At 32.5% G+C, this 22,306-nt stretch overlaps 2 protein-coding genes across 6 annotated transcripts; one reads left to right on the top strand and one right to left on the bottom strand.

Annotated features, from left to right (window-relative positions):
• Window positions 1-10,314: 10,314 nt before the first annotated feature.
• LOC110428085 (ALA-interacting subunit 3-like) lies at window positions 10,315-16,303 on the top strand. The gene is made up of 8 exons (XM_021443766.2): window positions 10,315-10,663; window positions 11,125-11,183; window positions 11,298-11,372; window positions 11,470-11,583; window positions 12,435-12,505; window positions 13,333-13,633; window positions 15,158-15,447; window positions 16,051-16,303. The coding sequence occupies exons 1-8, from the start codon at window positions 10,576-10,578 to the stop codon at window positions 16,103-16,105; spliced, it is 1,053 nt and encodes a 350-aa protein (XP_021299441.1). The 5' UTR covers window positions 10,315-10,575; the 3' UTR covers window positions 16,106-16,303.
• On the bottom strand, window positions 16,177-21,742 carry LOC110428084 (S-adenosyl-L-methionine-dependent methyltransferases superfamily protein). 5 transcript variants are annotated; one of them, XM_089785595.1, is made up of 10 exons: window positions 21,471-21,742; window positions 20,215-20,440; window positions 19,995-20,129; window positions 19,089-19,311; window positions 18,566-18,752; window positions 17,940-17,981; window positions 17,642-17,826; window positions 17,229-17,261; window positions 17,007-17,148; window positions 16,177-16,451 (listed from the first exon to the last, which is right to left on the bottom strand). In XM_089785595.1, the coding sequence occupies exons 1-10, from the start codon at window positions 21,583-21,585 to the stop codon at window positions 16,435-16,437; spliced, it is 1,305 nt and encodes a 434-aa protein (XP_089641721.1). In that variant the 5' UTR covers window positions 21,586-21,742; the 3' UTR covers window positions 16,177-16,434. The 5 variants fall into 5 exon arrangements, with proteins under 5 accessions (XP_089641721.1, XP_021299432.1, XP_021299434.1 ...); XM_021443757.1 differs by having other exon boundaries at window positions 16,177-16,474; window positions 17,011-17,148; window positions 21,471-21,741; XM_021443759.1 differs by lacking the exon at window positions 17,229-17,261 and having other exon boundaries at window positions 16,177-16,474; window positions 17,011-17,148; window positions 21,471-21,740.
• Between the last annotated feature and the right edge of the window lie 564 nt (window positions 21,743-22,306).

Raw genomic sequence — 22,306 nt, 5'->3', positions numbered from 1 at the left:
ATTTTTTTTTTTGAGTTTTTTGCTAAATTGTCATGAAATATTAGTTGTGATTGTTAGTAATTAGATTCTTAATGGCAAGTTGATACTGAGGATGGTAAAGGATAATATGTTTAATGAAAAATTAATATGGAAGGTTATGGAATATAAAAGTAATCAAGCTTTTGTTACAGAGAAGTGGGGTAGAATCAAAAGTAGAGGTTAATGAAGGTGTTAATGTATAAAGATATATTATGTTCCTCTGAGCATTTGATTTTAATAAAAAGCATTTCTTTATCTTTATGTTTATAATTATTATTAACTAGTAAAATAAAGTCTATAGAATAAGATATGCTTTGCAAACCGAATTATAAAGTGTTATAATTATGAAATCTTTATTACATCAAAACATTATTCCTAAAATTGTTCCTAGTCGAGGCTTTATTGAGATTGGACATTGATTAAGCCAAGAGACTAACATATGATTATGTTCTTCAATTTGTGAATTATGCAATTGATCTCATTAATTGAAAAAATTTGGATACTTGAACTAATATGTAGGTGTTTATTATTTGAACGAATTCATAGAATATAGTCCACATTGAGAATTATTGAGAAAAGCCATATATAGAGATTAAATTAGTCACTTTTGGAGTGGAGGAACTAAATTGATTGAAAAACCTATAGTACAGAGACCAATGGTGTGCTTAGACATTTTAAAATTGATCTTATAAATTTAAATTTTTTTAAACTTATTTTTTAGAGTTTGATTTTAATTGGGATTAAGATCAGTTTTCCACTAATCTTTATCCTCTATCTTCCCATCCACTTTTTCTTTTCTTTTTTATTTTTTTTTCTAATTTTTGTTCATCATCTTATTTTTTGCTTTTTTAATTTTTTCAAAAATTTTCAATTTATGTTTTCTTATTCCAATAGACACGCTGACAAAACGGGTGTCTACATAACTTGATCATCAAAATGCTTGAAGTAAGAACTTCAAGAAGTTTCACTTCTCTTAAGTTTGTCAAGGAAACTTCATTGTTCCTCTGTGTATGATGTTTTCTATTGAAAACTTCTTTAAGTTGCCAAATCATACTATGAGCATCTATATTTCCATATTATTTTAAATCTCAAGAGATATACTGACCAACATCATGCGTGTGACCTAATTATCATCATTTCATAACTTTTATAATTCTCTCATGCTTCATTACCATAGTCCTTAATAGGGACCAGTTGCACAAAGTTGTTCAAAACATACAATTTTTTTTTTTTACCTTGAGAACAATTCTCAAGTTTCTGCACCAATCAAAGAAGTTTGTCCTAGTGAGCTTGTAGTATCGAGTATGCTACAAAGAGATAATTTGTTACTCATTTTATTTAGCAACTAGATAATTTAAAAATTAAACATGTGTAAGTGATTTATGCATTTGAAACCAATTTAAGATAAGGTTTGAATCTTTTAGTTGGTTTCTCCCACTATTTTCTTCAAATTAATATCCCTTCTTATTAAATGAGAAATTCATAATTTCTTTGTGAGCTAGGCTGCCATTTAATACTCTAAAACCTTGAGTGACTTAACAAATCGTGATATATTAAATTAGGTAGATAACTTTTTGTTGCAAAATTCTAGTTAGATCTAATTGTTTTACCTAATAGGACCACAAATAAGAAAACCTTAAATAAAAAAACATAGAAGTTTTTGGACTATCTTGACGAGATGAATAAAAAATTCAATTTTTTTGGGTTCTTTGTTTGATTATTCTTGATTCTCTCTTTTTGATTCTTTCCTTTTTTTTTTATTTACTCTCAGTTATCTCTCAAATTGATGTAATGGAAGATAGATTGATGAAATCACCCTAAACCTTATTCAAATTGAAAAATCGAAAGGGAAAATGGAAATTAAAAATCCAAATGGAAACTTGAAATGGAAACTATATTGTAGTGATTAGGGATGATTCATCAAAACGAAAATCGTTTAGGAAATCATATGTTTAAAGTGTGTTTGGGTAGTTTAGGTGTTTTTTTTTAATTGGCAGCAATAAATTCTACACGGTAACCTCACATTGGACAAGTCCATGTTAGCTCTTATAAAATTCATGTCAGCACTTGGTCACTCCATATTTGCACTACCATTTCTCTGTTTTGGGAAATGCGGCTTCATCATTGTCACTTCATCAAATTTTGTACCACATCAGTTAGAAATATCATGTCAGTACAGTCAAATGTCACATTGCATAAATAACAAAAATATTTTATTGTTGTTAAACATTGGATTGACATTGTCAATTTTAAGAAATATGAAGATTCAATTTTTACAAATCATTGTACAGTAACTAAATTCACTATTTTGACAAAGTATAATAACAAATTATATAATTTAACCTATTATTTTTAAGGGATAAAATTTAAAAACTTAAAAATTTACATTAAAAAGAATGTAAGTGTATTAAAGTTTATATTTTCATATACCAGGGTAATTCTATAAATTAAAACCACATTCATAGTAAAGTGCTTCTAAACCAAACATTATAATATAATCATTTTAAAAATTTAATTACTAGATATATATATACCAATCGTTATAATGTTATCTTTTTAACGATAACCTTCACAGCAAGTACTTTTTCAACACTCAGATTTCTTTGAAGTGTTACAGTGATAATGTACTAAACACAACCTAAATGCAGGAAAAGATGCTACAATTAAGATGTAAGTTTTCATGACATCATTTACATAAAATTTATATTTATACATCAAAACTATGAATTTGTGTTTTTAACAAAAAAAAATTAATTATAAGTAATGTGGATCATATAATAATAATAATAACAATGGTAATCATATCTATAACTTTATATAAAAGAGACTCTTGAAGAACTCTCAGATAGTGCCACATAAACATACAAGCAATGAAGTGTCGTGGGTTAAAAAAAGTAATTAAGTTTTCCATATAGAGCCATTAAGGGAGACTTGTTATGAAATTTAACCTTTGACAGGCTGCATCACTGATTGTCTATATGAATGATGGATCTATATGGAACCAATGCTATTGGTTTGGATGACATTAGCTTGCCAACAAGCATAAATGAAATTGCTTTGAAGCAAAATGTGGGCAACATTACCTTAAGAGCTTTTAGAATTGGGTTGTTCTAGCTACCACTTGCTTGGTGACGATGAGGGGTCGAGTTTCGAATTTGTACCTATTCCTGACCTACATCAGTTGCCTCTTTTCCTATTAAGGAATCCTTTAAGCCATAGTAGATGCAATAAAGAATTGCTAGCCAATGATTCCATTGTTGGTCCTTTACTTCCTCTACCCGTTCTACTTGTTTTTCATGAGTTTTGAAATTCCCGTCTCATTGGACAAGAAATATGTTCATTTTCATTGGAGGTGGAACTAGGCCGTCAATGCGATGAAGTCTTGCAAGTGGCCACAAAATGGTTGTGTCAAATGATGACAGAGATGAGAAGTTCTCTTAATAGCCAAAACTTTTCTATTTATACCGTCCAACTAGAGTTAGAGGTAAGTCCTTTGCCATTGAGACACCACAGGGAAACAGTGTTTATAAAGACAAGAAGTTTGATATATATGTTACCAAAGTGAATGAGAAGGGTAATTCTAGTGATCCAAGCAATGGTGTTAGGTTGTAACATTTTAATAATTTGTTTCCCTTCAAGATGGAGTTCGATGCTCTTGCGATCAACTTTACTTCACAAGAAGAACAAGTATACAAGACAATGAAACTACAATTCTCTAATTAGCACAAAAGTTTCAAACCATATCAGTAACTACTTGATCAATGCAAAATTTGAAATCAAGATGCTTGATTCTTTGTAAAAGTCTTGGTATGTTTGAAAATATTAGTCTATTGTTTTAATGCATCATCTTCCTTTACATCTCTACTTGTGAGTTTGTCAACTAGTTAATATGTATGTCATTCTCACTTGATGAATTTGAGATTAAGCTTGATTTTGCATATGTGTCTTTATCCATCAACACTATTTACTTTCCAATTCTAAGATATTTAGGTATGATAATTGTATTGTGGCATGTTGTCCACTTTGTAATGTACTTCCATGTTAATTACTGTCATTTGGCAAGAATCTTATAGCGAGTGTTCCCCCTGAGTCTATAAAGTAAGAACCGTCCCAATGTTATTGATGAATCTCATTCATTTTATGTGCCTAATTTAGTTATTTTACTAAGCTTTATTCTTGGCCTAGTTGATAAGGAGATATCAACCAACTCCTCATTGGTATCTAGCGGTCACATAGGCAAACCTTTATTGACATCTAGCTTGCTTGAGATTTGGAAAGACGAAAATGAGGAAGGAAGAAAAAAAATTTAATTCAATAATTACACTACAAAATAGGAAAACAGTTGCAAAACTTATGTGTTAAATTAGTAGAAAAAAATTACATTTTTTCATTTTTTTATCATCTAAAGTTTAATTAAGAATAACTATTTGTTTATGCATCTAAAATTTATATATCTGATAATATTTAAAAACTTTAAAAAGTTATGATTTTGCATATGATTGCCATGTTCGAGATGATTTTATCTTTTTTGAATTCATGCAGCTGTTCGAGATCTATATGATGTAATTTGTAATAATTTTCATATTAAACAACTTAATTTTACTTTTAAATTTGAATTTTTCAAAAAAAAATTGAGAAATTTAGTTGTTTAATTATCCTTAATTAATTTTTTGTGGAATATATTGTTTTTTCTTTGAACAAGAAATTTGATTACGTGTAAATATATGACAATTTAGAATGTGGTGGCGTGAAGGACAAGTGAATTCTATCTCAGGTGATAGTCAAGTAATTGGATTAATAAAGTATATAATTGTTGGAGATGACATGGAGTAGGCATCTGGGGATGGAATTGACCATAATTGGATTACCTTGGTGCCTATTCCTACCTTAGCTATGACAACCCCAAGTGTTTCTTGTCTATTTCAACTTCTTACCATATTTTATTTTAAAGTTCAGCCAAATAACATCGTTTCCACCTTAAAATGTCCTGAAAAAGTGAGTAATTCTTTTTTAAATCATAAAAGCATAATCCAACTCTTTCTCATCACTTTGTTTAATTTGTCCTAAGTTTCCTACCAACGTTGATGACTCGTTGCTAGGACTGGTACCACTAAAAAATCTCAAGGGTTTTAAGATGCTTGGCATTGGCCTTTCACTTGCTTGGAGGACGTGGTTAACCAAACCTAAAAAATGCCTTTTGCCATCCACTGATGTTTGAAGAAGTCATCTCAATGATCATTTAATAAGAGATAATTTTACTTGTGACATGCTTTCCGTTTTAGGTCATTATTTCCAATCTAGAGTGCTTCACTCCAAATCAAGTCCATGTTTTACATTTTTTAAGCCTGCCTGTTGCCCATTTTGATTTCTAATATTTCATTAACTAAATTTATTATCTGAGATGTTAATATTTTGGTGAAGTGCATGTTTTGCATGATGTACTTCCATTCGACTGTCATGTAGAAAACAAATAATTTGTTATAAAATCTTGTGTTGCAATTCTCATATGGATGGAGTCTTTAGGTAATCACAATTTAGCAAGAATCTTATAGTAAGTGTTCCCTTGTTTAAGACATGAAGCTATGTCCTTGATGAATTTCATTCATTTTACGTGCCTAATTTAGTTACTTTACTAAGCTCGATCCTTAGCATAATTGATAAGGAGATATACTCATTGAGTATCCAAAGATCACACGTATAGGCAAACCTTCCTTGACATCCTGCTTTTTTGTGATTTAGAAGAATGCAAAAGAAGAAATATAAATTTAATTCAATGGTTAAACTACAAAGTAAGAAAATAGTTATATAACTTATATGTGAGAGCAAAAAAATACTTTACGTTTTCCACATTAGTATCATTCTTATTAAGAATGATGATTTGTTTATTTATGATAATATCTAAAACGTTTTAAATACAATAGTCACTTTTGAGATTATTTTATTTTTTGAATCCATGTAACTGTTCGAGATCTATATGATGTAATAATTTTCATCTTAAACAATTTAACTATTTTTAAACTTGAATTTTCTTTAAAAATTTTGAGAAATTTAGTTTTTTTAATTATCCTTAAACCTCTGCAATTTTATGTGGAATAGTTTTTTCCTTAAACAAGAATTTTGATTACATGTACTTAGATGACGACCAACCCCATGACAGTTTGAAAATGGCTTTTTGATGGCTTAAATGGTGCTACATAACCACATCTAATGCATACATATACATATACATACACATACACATACATGTATGCATATGTGTAAATGTGTATATATGTATGCATTGGATGTGGTTATACATATAAATATACATACACGTATGTATATGTATGATTTGTGCAGCAACGAAACAATCTTTCTCCAACATAGCTTAAATTTTTTCCTTGTTTTTTCTCTTTCTTTAAATTTAGAAGATTTTTCATATATATTTTATATTCTTTACGTTTCCTATATATATATATATTTCTTTGGTTGATTGCTTGAATAAATTATATATTGTGCTTATTATTAGCTTGAACTGTGTTGTTTACTTCTTATGATTATTGTGAAAATTGTGTTAATTGTTACTTGAGATCCAACGATTAGTATAAAAGCTTGTTCCTATTTTAGATCATGGAGAGTGATTCAAGTTTCGTGATAAAATTGAAAATTTCAAATCATTCAATTTGTAAGCTAATGATGAAAGATTCTATATCCTGTAAGGATTTGGTTGATTCCATTGGATGATTCTACTAAGTTGAAGGGCATGTCAAATAATAACTAAAAACGTTATAAGTAAAAAGGCATCTTGGCACCACTAGAAAATGAGTTGATAGTGTTTTTCACCATATAACAAAGAAGACAAATGCCCATAGTATTAGGTAAAGTTAGCAGCTTTGTATGAGAGAAAGATTGTCCAAAATAAAGCCTTTGTTATTAAAAACCCTATTGATATAAGATTAAAAAAAAGATAATTTGTTATTGAGTACTTGAATTACTTTTAAACCATAGTGAATCAACTAATGATCATGTAAATTGACCTAGATGATGAATTGTAGGCATTATTTTTTATTCTTTGAGTTTTTTGCTAAATGGTTATGAAATATTAGTTGTGATTATTAGTAATTAGGTTCTTAATGGCAAGTTGATATTGAGGATGGTAAAGGGCAATATGTTTAATGAAAAAGTAATACGGAAGGTTATGAAATCTAAAAGTAATCAAGCTCTTGTCACAGAGAAAATGGGTAGAATCAAAAGTAGAGGCTAATGAAGGTGTTAATGTATAACTAATTATAAATCAATTGGCTGTAGAGATATATTATGTTACTCTAAGCATTTGATTTTAATAAAAGGTATATCTTTATCTTTATGTTTATAATTATTATTAACTAATAAAATAAATTCATTTGATTTTAATAAAAGGTATATCTTTATCTTTATGTTTATAATTATTATTAACTAATAAAATAAATTCTATAGAATAAGATATGCTTTGCAAATGGAATTATACAGTGTTATAATTATGAAATCTTTGTTACATCAAAACATTATTTCTAAAATTTTTCTTAGTCGAGGCTTTATCAAGATTGGACATTGATTAAGCCAAAAGATTAACATATGATTATGTTCCTCACTTTGCGAATTATGCAATTAATCCCATAAATAAAAAAAATTGGGATACTTGAACTAATATATAGGTGTTTATTATTTGAACGAATTCATAGAATACAGTCCGCATTGAGAATTATTGGAAAAAGCCATGTATAAAGATTAAATTAATCAATTTTGGAGTGGAGGAACTAAATTGATTGAAAAACCTATAGCACAGGGACCTATGAGGTGCTTTGACATTTTAAAATTGATCTTGTGAATTTTGATTTTATTAAACTTGTTTTTTAGAGTTTGATTTTAACCAGGATTAAGATCGGTTTTGCACTAATCCTTATCCTCTATCTTTCCATCCACTTTTTCTTTTTCTTTTTCTTTTTTAATTTTTTCTTATTTTTGTTCATCATCTTATTTTTTACTTTTTCTAATTTTTTTAAAAATTTTCAACTTATGTTTCCTTATTCCAATAGACACTACGAACAAAACGGGTGTCCACATAGCTTAATCATCAAAATGTTTGAAGTAAGAACTTCAACAAGTTTTACTTCTCTTAAGTTTGTCAAGGAAACTTTATTGTTCCTCTGTGTATGATGTTTTTTATTGAACAATACTTTAAGGTGCCAAATCATACTATGAGCATCTATATTTCCATGTTGTTCTTGAATCTCAAGAGATATACTGACCAATATCATGCATGTGACCTAATTATCATCATTTTATGAATTTGATAATCCTCTCATGCTTCATTACCATAGTCCTTAACAGTGACCAGTTGCACAAAGTTGTTCAAAACATACAAATTTCTTTTACCTTGAGAACAATTCTCAAGTTTCTACACCAATCAAAAAAGTTTGTCCCAGTGAGCTTGTAGTATCGAGTATGCTACAAAGAGATAAGTTGTTACTCAATTTGTTTGGCAACTAGATAATTTAAAAATTGAACATGTGTAAGTGATTTATGCATTTGAAACCAATTTAAGATAAGGCTTGAACCTTATAGTTGGTTTCTCCCACTATTTTCTTCAAATTAATATCCCTTCCTATTAAATGAGAAATTCATAATTTCTTTGTAAGCTAGGCTGCCATTTAATACTCTAGAACCTTGAGTGACTTAACAAATCATGATATATTAAATTATGTAGATAACTTTTTGTTGCAAAATTCTAGTTAGATCTAGTTGTTTTACTTAATAGGACCACAAATAAGAAAACCTCAAATAAAAAAACACAAAGAAGTTTTTGGACTATCTTGACGAGATGAATAAAAAATTCATTTTTTTTGAGTTTTTTGTTTGATTATTCTTAATTCTCTCTCTTCGATTTTTTCTTTTTTCTAGATTCACTCTCAATTATCTCTCAAATTGATGAAATGGAAGATAGATTGATGAAATCACCCTAAAACCTATTCAAATTGAAAATTCAAAAAGGAAAATGGAAATTAAAAATAAAAATGGAAACTTGAAATAGGAACTATATTGTAGTGATTAGGGATGATTCATCAAAAGGGAAATCATTTAGGTAATCTTATGTTTAGGGTCCGTTTTGGTAGTTCAGGTTTTTTCTTTTTTTAATTGGCAGCAACAAATTCTACATGGTAACCTCACATTGGACAAGTCCATGTTAGCTCTTATAAAATTCATGTCAACACTTGGTCACTCCATGTTTGCACTACCATTTCTCTGTTTCGTGAAATGCAGCTTCATCATTACCATTTCATCATATTTAGTACCACATCAGTTAGAAATATCACGTCAGTACAGTCAAATGCCACGTTCGCGTAAATAACAGAAAAATTTTAATATCGTTAATCATTGGATTGACATTGTCAAGTTTAAGAAATATGAAGATTCAATTTTTACAAATCATTGTACAATGACTAAATTCATCACTTTGACAGAGTATAACAACTAATTGCATAATTTAACCTATTATTTTTAAGGGATAAAATTTAAAAACTTAAAAATTCATTAAAAAAAATGTAAGTGTATTAAAGTTTATATTTTCATATACAAGGATACTTCTATAAATTAAAACCACATTCATAGTAAAGTGCTTCTAAACCAAACATTATAATATAATCGTTTTAAAAATTTAATCACTATATATATATATATATCAATCGTTATAATGTTATCTTTTTAACAATAACCTTCACAACAAGTACTTTTTCAACACTCAGATTTCTTTGAAGTGTTACAATGATAATGTACTAAACACAACCTAAATGCAGGAAAAGATGCTACAATTAAGATGTAAGTTTTCATAACATCATTTGCATAAAATTTATATTTATACATTAAAACTATGAATTTGTGTATTGAACAAAAAAAATTAATTATAAGTAACGTGCATCATGTAATAATAATAATAATAATAATAATCATACTTATAACTTTATATAAAAAGAACTCTCGATGGGCTCTTAGATACTGTCACAAACACATAAGCAATGAAATGCTATAGGTTTAAAAAAGTGATTAAGTTTTCCATATAGAGCCATCAAGGGAGACTTGTTATGAAATTTAACCTTTGACAGGCGGCATCATTGATTGTCTATATGAACGATGGATCGTATTTGATAAGGTTTGTTAGTAATAATAATAATAGTGGTAAGCATATTAAAAACAAAAAAAAGCAGTGACGGACATCAAACTTGAAAATACCGGGTCTATGTTGCAGTAAGCGTGTACTGCCTTTGACCATCGTGCCTTCTAGAGTTAAGACACGACACGCACAAATTTGGTGCCGGCCTCCCCACCCCGTTAGCGTTGGGAGAAAAAGAAACTTCGGTTGCCTTTCCCTTCCCGTTGGAAAGTCAAAAGTACCAAACAAAGAGCAGTATATGCTCTTCCTTTGAATTTGTCTTCTACTTGAATTTTCTTTTCCTGCCATCTTCATTACATAGTCCTCTTCACCCCTCTCTTTCGGGCTATTAACTTGTTTTCTCTGCAAAAGATAAAGACGAGCCTGCTGCGATGAGTTCCAATACGCCGTCGTCCAGCGCTGGGGGTGCTGGATCTGCTGATTCTGCTGCTCCTAGAAGGAACTCCAAGCGTCCCAAGTGTAATCTCCTTGTTTTTCAAGTTTAGTTGTTGGTTTGAGAGCGATTCGCGCTATTTTGTTACGGGCTATGTAGTTTGACCTCCTCTCTGGACTTGTTTTTGACTTTGATTCGATTTAGCGTCTACTTTTTAATTGTTCTGTTCTATTCTTGTATTTTGACTCCTTTTTGGCTGCATGATTGTTTGCCTTGTTTCATCTTCTTGGTTATGCAGAGGAGTTTCTGTTTGTATTTGTTACCAAGGTTGCATCTAGTCTATACGATTGCAATCAGTGCTTATTGGATATATGGGAATAATTAGTCTTAAACTAGCTGCTCACCCAAATATTGCTTTTGCTGCTTCTAATTTTAAATGCTATGCTATCAGAGATGAACTATGATGTGCAAATCTTTTGTTTTCACTGCTTCTGGATGTACTAATAGGAAGCAACAACAATGGTAACCCTTTTTTTTTTTTTCTCAGATTCTAAGTTTACCCAACAGGAGCTTCCAGCTTGCAAGCCAATTCTAACGCCACGATGGGTAGGTTTCTAATAGTTACTATTTTCTATTGCATAGACAGTGTCTCCTCTTTCAATTCCATTGGCATTTCAGGAAAACTGTTTTTTGTTTATACTTGCCTTTCTTGTTCTGCAGGTCATATCAGCCTTTATGCTTGTTAGCATTGTCTTCATTCCTATTGGAGTCGTTTCCCTCTTTGCCTCTCGAGATGTATGATCAAGCCCTCCATCACTGAAAGAAAAAATCTTGCATTTTTCATTTTTTCTTCCTCCAAAATTGGCTAAACATTGTTTTCCTTTTGTATCAGGTCGTTGAAATCATTGACCGTTATGAAAATGTTTGTGTACCAGAAAGTTTCAGAAATGATAAGGTCGCATACATACAAAGTGATGCTGACAAAATATGCAACAGAACATTAAGAGTGAGTTTCTTATGCACATTTCTGTTTGTTGTTTTTAGTGTAACGATGGCGAAAATTAGGGGGGCCCAAAGACGAGGAGGTTGCTAGGCTGTTCTTGTCTTTTCCCTTTATCATTTGACCATGGAACCCTGAACTCTCTGCTATTTAAGTTCCAGTTGTCAAAACTTTTAATTTATGATTATTTCCTATGGTTTAACCAAAATTCTCGAATTGCTATTTTCTTTTCTTCTGCCAAATTTACATTTATTTGATATTGAACCCTCCTATGTATAAGCTTAGGCAGTGTAGTCTGTATGCTAATGCACAATGCAATCTAGCCGACATCTTGGGCCTCAAGCTGGGGGGCATACCTTGTGCAACAAGGCACAAGCCTTGAAATGCAACAGGCAGAAAGGCATGCCTCAGTTAAACGTCTTTTTCTCTTTATTTTTTTTTCAAAAATTTTATTATGGTATCTTTAATTGACAAGAAAGGATAATTCATGTTTCTTTTACAAGAGAAGAATTAAGTATATTGTTTGGGCATAATGCTTAGAAAATAGTGCACTTGTTCACATGGCCATTACTTTTTTGCACCTTGCACTCAGGCAATGCAATAGACAAGCAAGCACAGATTAAAGGATGTAGGGTCTAGTCCCCCAGCCATGGCTTTAGGGATCAAGTTGACTGCTGCGCTTATATAAATTACACAAGCAGGCACCTATCAAAAAAATTATATCCCAGTAGGGCCCATTCCTCCAACCGCAGCCTTCAGTATCCTAATACATTAAGAGATCGCTGATCATAATTAACTCCTGAAATCAGATGAAAAATGAATATATCTTCTAACTTTTCTCTTGTTTATGTTAAAAGGTTAAGAAGCTCATGAAGCAGCCTATCTATGTGTACTACCAGCTTGACAACTTTTACCAGAATCATCGGAGGTATATTTTGTGTACCTTTACCTTAACTTATGCACTCCTTAATCATATACTCTACTGCGAGCTAGTCAATCTTTATATAATATAAAGGATATCTTTTTTCATTAGCGGACACTGTCAAATATATTGACTACATATGGAGCAGTAGTTTGTCTGGTTAAATGTATAATAATATTTTTGACAGATGAACGTTTTTCAGATTTTCAATACATTTATTTTCACATTTTTTAGATCCTTGAAGTAACAATGGGATCTAGGAGCTAATGTAGGGAAAACCTTGTTGCTTTAGAATCAATTCTTTTAAGAATATTATGCTGCAGTGGTAGATCCCATAGTATTCAAGATATTGCCTTTGGAGCGCAAGAATAGTCATTATTAGAAAATATTCTCAAGCTGTTTAATCAAGGTTTTTAAATTTAGATGTTTGCTTTATTCCTCTTCTCCATTGGTTTGGTTTGATGACAATCCTTAGTCTTTAACCCTGTATTTATTATATTTGGATTGATCTGTTGCAAACTCTTGATCATTTTTCTTTTGCTTTTTGCGCCATCATATTTGTCCCCTTTTTTGCCTGCTATTAAGGAGTTTAGATCTGCCAACTATAACAACGAATACACAGAACATAAAGATTGATGCTTTATAATATGGTATTAGAATTTTCTAAAATGATTAAGCATGTCGTAGCTATATATGTCCTTTGTATGCTTCTCGACTAATTTTTGTCAATGGATGGAGGGTTCATGGTTGAAATGACAATATGAATGGAAATGCACATATTTATGATTATTTTTTTGTGGCATCAAGATTGCTGATGGCTTTTCATATCTCAGGTATGTGAAGAGCCGAAGTGACTCACAGCTGAAAAATAATAACAGTCAGGATGATGTTAGTTCTTGTAAGCCTGAAGATAATACTGTTGATGGGAAGCCGATTGTTCCCTGTGGTCTTATAGCTTGGAGTTTATTTAACGATACCTTCAATTTCTCCCTCAACAACCAGCAGTTGGCAGTGAACAAGAGGGGCATCTCATGGAAGAGTGATAGGGACAGTAAGTTTGGGAAAAATGTGTTTCCTAACAATTTTCAGAATGGAAGTTTTATAGGTGGCAAACTTCTTAATTCATCTGTCCCTGTAAGCTTTCACCACTTCTTATCTGTTATTCAGTTTTACCTTCTGTTTTTCTTTTTTTTTCTGCACAATATAGTTTCTCAGGCATCTAGTAATGTAGAACCTAGTCTCAAAACAAGCACTCAGGAAATACTATGAACTTTCAATTGTCGAAATCCCAGAACTCAAGTCTCACTAGTCACCAGAATAAAACCATGCATGTTGTTATGGGTACAAAATTTTTTCCGTAAGAAACATTGTCGTTAATTTTTAACTTAGTCTTTCATGTGGGTTTCAAATATTCATTTATCTCTATGTACATAACTTTGCTTGGAGGTGGCATTGTGAATGGAAAATAAATCAATGGATAAAGACACGATTTTAAAAACAATTATTAGCAAATAATATAATTTATATTATATTATAAATTTTATGTAATTTATATTAACATTATTAAAAAATAGCAATTCATGTAATTTAAAAAATATATTTCTTAAAAAACTAAACATATAATTCAGTAATATGTATATTACATTTATGATGTGAGAATAAAACATTTCCTAAATTTTCAAATTGATTTCAACATTGATCTTCTTTATATAATTAATTATTAATGATCATTATAATTTGTTATTCTATAATATTGTTATACTGCCTTATGTTAACTAAACATTTAATTTTATCTTTTTTCCTTTTTATATTTCCTTATTCCATTTAACATTTCTTTACTGTCTCTTTTTTTTATCTTTTTTGTTTCATTCTTTTTCCCTTTTTCTTTTATGTTCTCTCTTGGCCGGCCCGCAATGAGCCAAATCTAGCCCCTTTCAAAGCTGGAGCCCAAAGAAGGGTGGGGGCTTTGGGGACCCAGGCGGTCATCCTTTTCTTCTCTGTCTTCTCTTCCTGCCTTTCTTTCTCTCCTTTACTGTCCTCTCTTTGGCATGCTGTCTTCCTCTCTCCCCTCACCTCTGAAATTCTGCATGTCATGCTCTCAGCCAAAATGCCTATTCTGAGTTTGGTTGTGAAATGTCAAAATTGCCAAATTAGTTTTAAGAATTCTGGATGCATAGCAAGACAGGTGGGGCATGGTGTGGTTGGGACTTAGTTTTTCATTTATGTATGTCACAATTCTCAATATCTCAATTATTAAAAGATACCTCAGAAGTTTGTCAAAAACCTATTTATATGTGCTTCATAGACTATAAATTCAGCCCGTGAAAATAAATTAAATGAAGGCCTACAAAATATGCACAAATAACCAATATACTCTTTCCTGAATTTCTGTTTAAAGCAAGTGTTTGTAAAAATATATACAGTGGTCTCCATCATCTGGGCATTTGTGTGCGCTAGGAAAGCAAATAATTCTGGCATTATTAATATTGTTGCAAAATAAGTGTATTCATTTGTTAACGAAACCCTCTTTAAAAGGCTTCTGTTGCAAACATTAAAATCTCTAGGAGCCTGTATTTTTTCATTGAAGGAGCCTTTGTTTACTCTTTGAAATTCCCTTTAAATATTAAACTACTGGCTAACATATGATATATATGACAGTTGAGTGAGCAGGAAGACCTCATTGTTTGGATGCGAACTGCTGCTCTGCCAACTTTTAGGAAGTTGTATGGGAAGATAGAACGGGATCTCCAACCAAATGAAGTCATACAGGTTTCATTGGAGAATAATTACAACACATATAGTTTTAATGGCAAGAAGAAACTTGTGCTTTCGACTACTAGCTGGCTTGGTGGAAAAAACGACTTCCTTGGCATTGCTTATCTCACTGTTGGTGGGCTGTGCTTCTTTTTGGCTTTGTCTTTCACTGTTGTCTATCTGGTCAAGCCAAGGTAAACTCTGATTTCTTTCATTGTTTTCTTGCAACACAGCCTCAAACAGGGTATCTAAACTAAGCTTTCACATACTATGGCAAGGTTGCTGTTATGTTTACCAACTTGTCTTGGGGGAAATCTAATTAGGGAAATCAAAATTTCACATTCTGCTGTCTTAGACTACACATAAAGGTTAGATGAGGAAAAATCAGCCTGGTGTTAAGGAAAATTACCTTTAAACCCCATGATTCCTACCCATATTTAGTTGTGAATCATTTAGGCATGGGCCAATTTGGCTCCTTGTTGCGTGAAGGGGTGAATATCTCAAGTGTTCAGTTTTTTCTTGGATTTTCTGTCTGCTTACCAGTGTCTTGGCCTTTGTGACTGCGGAAAGTAGGTTACATCAAGCTAATGAATCTAGTTTTATAGACGGTATGCCTAGTACTTGATTTTTTAGGTGAGGATTGGGTGGGGTGAAGGGGTTAGACCTATTGTTATCTACAGAAGAAACCTCTACTTATCTTTATATGTGTATAATTTGCTGGACATAGGGTTATACCTTTTCATGAGTTATTATATTGGTTTGTTGCAACTGATGTGTTGTACGACTTACCATTTCAGGCGACTTGGAGACCCATCTTATTTGTCATGGAACAGAAATCCAGGAGGGCACTAGGCAAGAGTGGAAACCTTATCAGAATGGTTGATGTAATTTTGTGTTAATATTATAAAATGGCTAATATATAATTTGGGATTGCCAAATATTATAGTTCCATTTAATTTGAATTGTGAAACAGCTTGTCAACAGTAAATTCTATGTATAATTTCAGCAACAGCTCAATACAAGTACAAGAATTTTCATCAGCTAAGAAAACAGATTCCTCCAATGCTTTATATTTCTATGAAAATTGTAATGTCACAGTATGCGAAGCAGGATATTTGAAAGGTATGCACCCTCTGGGTAGGATGGATCAATAGGATGATCACAAGCTGCTCCACTCTGTCTTAGGACTGTGATTTTTCTCCCTGCCATCGATGCAGCACCCTGATTTCAGAGAAAAATAGGTCAAGTAACACTTGGAATTTAAGAGGTCTGTTTTCAGAAGTAAACTTACACATTTCAACACTTTTTTGTGGATTGATCATGGTTCTATGTTGGTGATCAGCCGAAACAAATGGAAGTGTCTGAAAACTAGTTCTTGCTTAAATGCTTCATAGAACAAAACTATAGGATTCCTGCCCTTCCTCTTAATTCCTTTCATATTAGCTAAATTTCATAGCAACTAACTATTCTCGTAACAATTACCTAGCGAGATAGAGAAGAAGATGCTTTGAGCTGCTGGGTTGGCATGGTGGGTTTTCCTTTGAACTGGCTACTTAATTGGACTAAATTTGTATGCAACTTTCTTGTGTAATGATAATGATATGCAGCACGATAATGATGCTAATAGTAACAACTTAAACCAATTTTCTCAACAACAATTTCTCCAATTATAGAAATACGGGCACTATAATCTATTGGAGGCATTGTTAGGATGGTTTATACTGCTAGGGAAAGTACAAGTTACAGAAAATACTTGCCTGAAGAGTACGCAAGAACATCCCACTTTGGGTCATAGCTCCTGAACAAGAACAAGTCATGAGAAGGCCACCTCTTCTTGTTATTTGCATTGCTAGTGAGTTTAAGTTCCTGTACATGCCTGATGCACTTTGGAGAACCTGGGTATTATTAGATTTTAAGAGACATAAATATAAAAGTGGGTATGTTGCAACAAGGGCAAAGGCATTAGTAAACTCACAGCATACTTTTCATACATGAGAATTGCCAGGATCTGGGTGCACGAGAAGTGTAACATGTTCAGTTATGTGAATGTGAAGTGAAACTATAGGATATTCTTATTAATTTATTCATGGAAAGACAACAAAGTTTATCTTGAAATTAATTAAAAAAAATTTATTCATTTCAACTCACCTAAGCTGCTTTAAACTGCTGCTAAACTCAAGGAGTTTTGCACGATACCAGAACAAGAAATAGCACAACTATATAGGAGATTAATTAACACGATAATAAATCATATGAATTAGACTGTCTTCATGAATGTGCATACAGATGCAGAGCACGTAAAATTTCTTCACCTTGGAACAAGTCAGCTTCCAATGTTATCCACAAGAAGTTCAGATTGTGCTAAATGTTAAATACATTGTTTAATACCTTTCGGCTTGGTGCTAATTTTGGAGGATCAATAATAACTACATCCCACGATTCATTTCTAGAAAGAGCACCCTTCATAAATTCATTTGCATCTTCTCTCAAAAGTGAAATCTTTTCAGGGTCTAGATAGTTAAGAGCAATATTTTCTCTGGCCAGCTCTAATGCGGGCAATGATGTATCAACACCTGATAGAATATAAGACAGAATCACATAAATAGTCCCTGAAAATATCTACAATCATTCAGAAAAAGATTTTAAGCTTTCTTGCTTAAATGAGCTTTGTCAGGAGATACTTAACGTTGAATACAACTCCAGGTCAAAAGGGATCTGCTGGCTGATTCTAAAATTTCAAAAGTTGAAGAAGTTACCAGCTTTTCTCATAAAAAAGTTCAACCACAAATTTTGATCTCAATACTTAACTAAACTTTAATTCCCAACCAGCTATAAGAATCTTCTTCCACAACTCCTAGTTTATTGCCACATTCTTCAACATGTTCAGAAATTCAGCTATTGGCAAAGAAAAGAGGCCAAAGCTAGGTCTATGCTCAAATACTGATATTGCAAGAAACATAAAATACATAATTTCAAGTGGATAAGGGAAATGACCAAATTTGGATAAGAAATCACATTCCCACCAGTAATGAATCCAAGAATACAAGGTTCTAATAGTTCTGTTTTACAAATTTTCACTTAAAGTGACCTTTGGCTATTATTAGTCTGTTTTCTAGAAAATCCTTGACAAATTAATTTCAAAATCTATGCAAGTTTCATCATGTACAAGCCAGTAATTGCCCCTTTAATTTTTGGGTTATTACAAATATGCATTTGCACAAGGCATGTATGACAACTCATGTTAGCCAAAATTATTAGCAATACAAGTAGGCATTTTGCAAAGTATGAATAAAAATTTTAGCAGTTAGATACCGGTAATACTCATGGCACCTCCTTTTGCTGCGTTTAGAGCAAAACCACCACTGTAGCAGCAAATATCTAGAACTTTCCGACCACGTGAAATTGTTGATAGGAACTTACGATTTTCACGCTGATCAGCATAAAATCCTGTCTTCTGACCCTCCAATGAGATTGAATAAGAAATCCCATTTTCCAGAACCTGGCATATAGAAGTAGCATGACACCTTATAAGACGCATGTTAAACAATGGCATAAAGGAAAAAGTCACAAACAAAAAGCAGTTTCTGTACAAAGCATTTCAAAGACCCTAAGTAAAAGAGTGATCACAGTCACTTATCAAGCAAAATGGCATTTCATCAATTGGGAAAGAATGAAATCTAATATTTCTCTTCATTTTATAAATGAGATACAATCCTGGAGGGAGAATCCTCAAACTTCAAGCTCAGACTTTATATATTTAAATTGATATGGATACAGAATGTGCATCAGAACCCTTTCAACATGTTCAGTGTGCAATATTTCAAGGGATTCCTACCTTTGTTCTTTGGGGACAAGTGGATGGATGCAACTCTTTCAGATCTGATGCATCCATTCCTTCTTCTTTTAAAATTTCAATAGAGGGTCTCCAGTGTATATGATTAATTTCATCAATGCCACTGATGCATGCTTCTACTTGTGATTTGTACTTCTCAACCCAAGCAGCAGATGACGCTACTACTGCTAAATCTCCAAAGACATCGACAATTAATCCTGACAATCTACAGTGAAGAAGTGACATCCAATTTGCAAATAAGAAAATAAGCATCCAGAAACAGTTTGGTTGGAATCAGAAATGGATTATGAGAAATACTGGCTGGCTCTCAGACATACAGAGAAAAACCGCAGACCATTTAATGTGTTTTATCTTTTTCTTCTTCTTTCTTCTTTCTATTTTCTTGTTTCTGTTTCTTGTTTCTTATTGGTGCAGTATCATAGTTTTGATACCAGTGGGTTATCTCATTTCCCCTTTTAATAGCTTTCTAATAAAACAGAAATCAACAATCTAGCTGTCTAAAAATACATTGATTTAGTTATAAGCCCCATAACCTGCTTCCCAAACCCACTATGCTATCTTTTTCTTGAAATTTCATTTGAATTGAAGAAAGGGAGAACCTGAGTTCACCACTTACAACAATTTTGCAAGGTTATGCCCCAACAACCAGGGGTATACCATTACAAAATTCTCTCCTTGTCGAATTCCCTGTACACTTTCGGAAAGGAAACCACCCTAAACACCCTAAAATCCCACTATGCTATCTATCCAACTAACCAGCTTGTGAATCCAACTTTAAGAGAAAATTATTTGTGCATATATCTGTTTGTTTGTGTTGAACATCATTTGATCAAATGCCATTCCCTTCTAAATCTTGAATCAACAAGTATAATTCATGATTACAGTTACCTGTCTCCTTCACTATTGACAAGACGGTATGCATTCGTAGCGTCTGAAGGAAGACCTAATCCTCGACGTAACTCTATAGCTGCATTGATTCTAGTTTCAAGCAGGTTCTCCATGTCCAGTGCACAAGAAGGATCTCTGTGCGGCATAATTTAAGGAGGTTAATTGCCTTGTGGAGTAAGTTAAACCAACTGCAAGACCCTGCCCTTCTTTGAATAACTACCTTGTTGCTTCCTCTTCTAGCTGCATGAGCCGAACGCAGAACATAGAAACTGAATTATACAGGCCCCATCCAATAGGTGTTTCTGTCCCATCAGCTACCAGCACAATATCTCCAGTCTTAGGTGGCGGTCTACCAATTATTCTATCAACTGCTCCACTGTAAACCATTGGGCTTCCATTTTTAAACAGTTGTGTCTTCCCCTTCTTCAGAACAACCTTTGCAACCCCTATCAAAGCCAAAATAATTACAATAAGATTAAGAAATTTAAAATCAATCGACTAACCCTAAGTTTGAGTTCTTTATGTGTCAGTTTTCTCAAGTAAGGCAGAGCATAACAATGAGACAGCAATCCAGCACATGACACAGGAATCTAATGCAGATTGGACATCATTAAAGAATGTCAGAAACGCTTTTGTGAAACTTTTCTGATATGACATAAGCTTAAATATAAGGGGGGACAAAGCCCAATTACCAGGAAAATGAAAATAGACTAACCGCAGCCCTTCTAATCTCTTTAAACTACATCAATGATCTTCTAATATTTGTATAAGCTAACACATTCCTTTGAGTAAATTCTAAGGGGATATGGCGAAGGGAGAGACGTCAAAGAGGCATGCCCTGAAATGTTTCATTGTCATTAAATTGCTCCATTTTGGTTTCTATTTCCTTCCGTTGTCCTAAAACGATGGATTTAGAATAAAAATGTTATCCATGACAAATTGACACAACTTAATCTAACCACCATTTTTTCCTAGAAAGAATCAAGAAGGAAAGTGATAACATTATAATAATGGTCAAGAATGTTTGCTGAGCTTATAACCTGGTTTACTGTTTCTCTGGCTTTTAATATCTCTTACAAGCAATTAGAACTGACTGAACAATCCTCACTGGCCATTCTATCTTGTTGAAAGAAATGTCTCGTTGGAACTGACGTGTTGATAACCATGGCCATTCCCCACAATGGGCCCTAATCAATACGATGGATTTCTATGAAAATAAAGCAAAGATGCATGGATGAGGCAAGTCATTTTCCACATTACATCTAAACATCCCAGTATGGTTTTGAACTCGTAGAAATCAGCCGTTACTCCTCTCTTCCTCCCAAATTTAAAAAAGATTGCATCTTTAATTTAAACAAGAAGCCAAATTTCCAGAGAAACCGGTTACAGCAAAATCGAAAAATAACTTTGCATAGAAAAGCAATGCGCAGACTTGTGCATCTCAAGAAACCCATTTGAGAAGTGTGACCTACCGACCTTTGGGTTGAGAAGAAGCAACACGTTGAAGGATAGAGGTGGAGGAGGAGGGTGCTGGCGGTGGCAGGCGCGAAAAAGAGAGTGACTTGATAAGGCGGGCTTGAAGCTGCAGCATGTTTAACAATCCTGGAGCCTGCAGGGCTTGGTTTGGATGTTACTTTCCAGCTTGGTGGGTGGGATACATCAGTCTTACATCAGTCTTAGCTCTGTTTCAAAGGGAATTGCTAAATAGCAAATACCAACATCCCATCCCATCCCATGCTACAGGGCTCTTTTAGGCTTCATGGATTAACAGAGTTCAAATCATTATGAATACAAATAACCTTATTATTATTAACTCTATCATATAAAAGTTTTAATATTTTTTTTTATAATTAGAAGATGGGGATTCGAATTCTGTTTTTTAAATAGAGAATAATGTATAAAATAATGAATTAAATATTGGAATGTATATAAAATTTTTAATTATTAATTATTTATATTTTTATAAAAAATAAATTAATATTTTAATAATAAAAAATAAAAATGAAAGCAAAATAGAACTTCTTACAAATTCAGACTCAAAATTGGAGAGATCCAAGCCCATAAATTGAGGATCTCTACGGCATGAGTAGTCATTAAAAGCCCAAAATAGGTGCTGTCCAAAACACCAACATGCAAAAACTGATGAGCACCACCCACTCCACTGATGTCTGAATCACAAGAAGCTGTCGGATCCAGACATCAAGACTGCACTCCAGCCTCGAGTTATTGCTGCTATGACAGTCGAACAATATTATCTCCTGTCCGAATCCAAGCCTTTTTACCCGCAGTTCAGATTGCTGTCCAGATTTAAC

The sequence above is a fragment of the Theobroma umbraticum genome, unplaced genomic scaffold (assembly GCF_002168275.2).
Source record: "Theobroma umbraticum cultivar Fairchild unplaced genomic scaffold, ASM216827v3 scaffold_25.0, whole genome shotgun sequence".
Taxonomy (NCBI): Eukaryota; Viridiplantae; Streptophyta; class Magnoliopsida; order Malvales; family Malvaceae; genus Theobroma; species Theobroma umbraticum.
The sequence above is the reverse complement of the archived record's forward strand: the minus strand, read 5'-3'. Positions and strand labels throughout refer to the sequence as shown.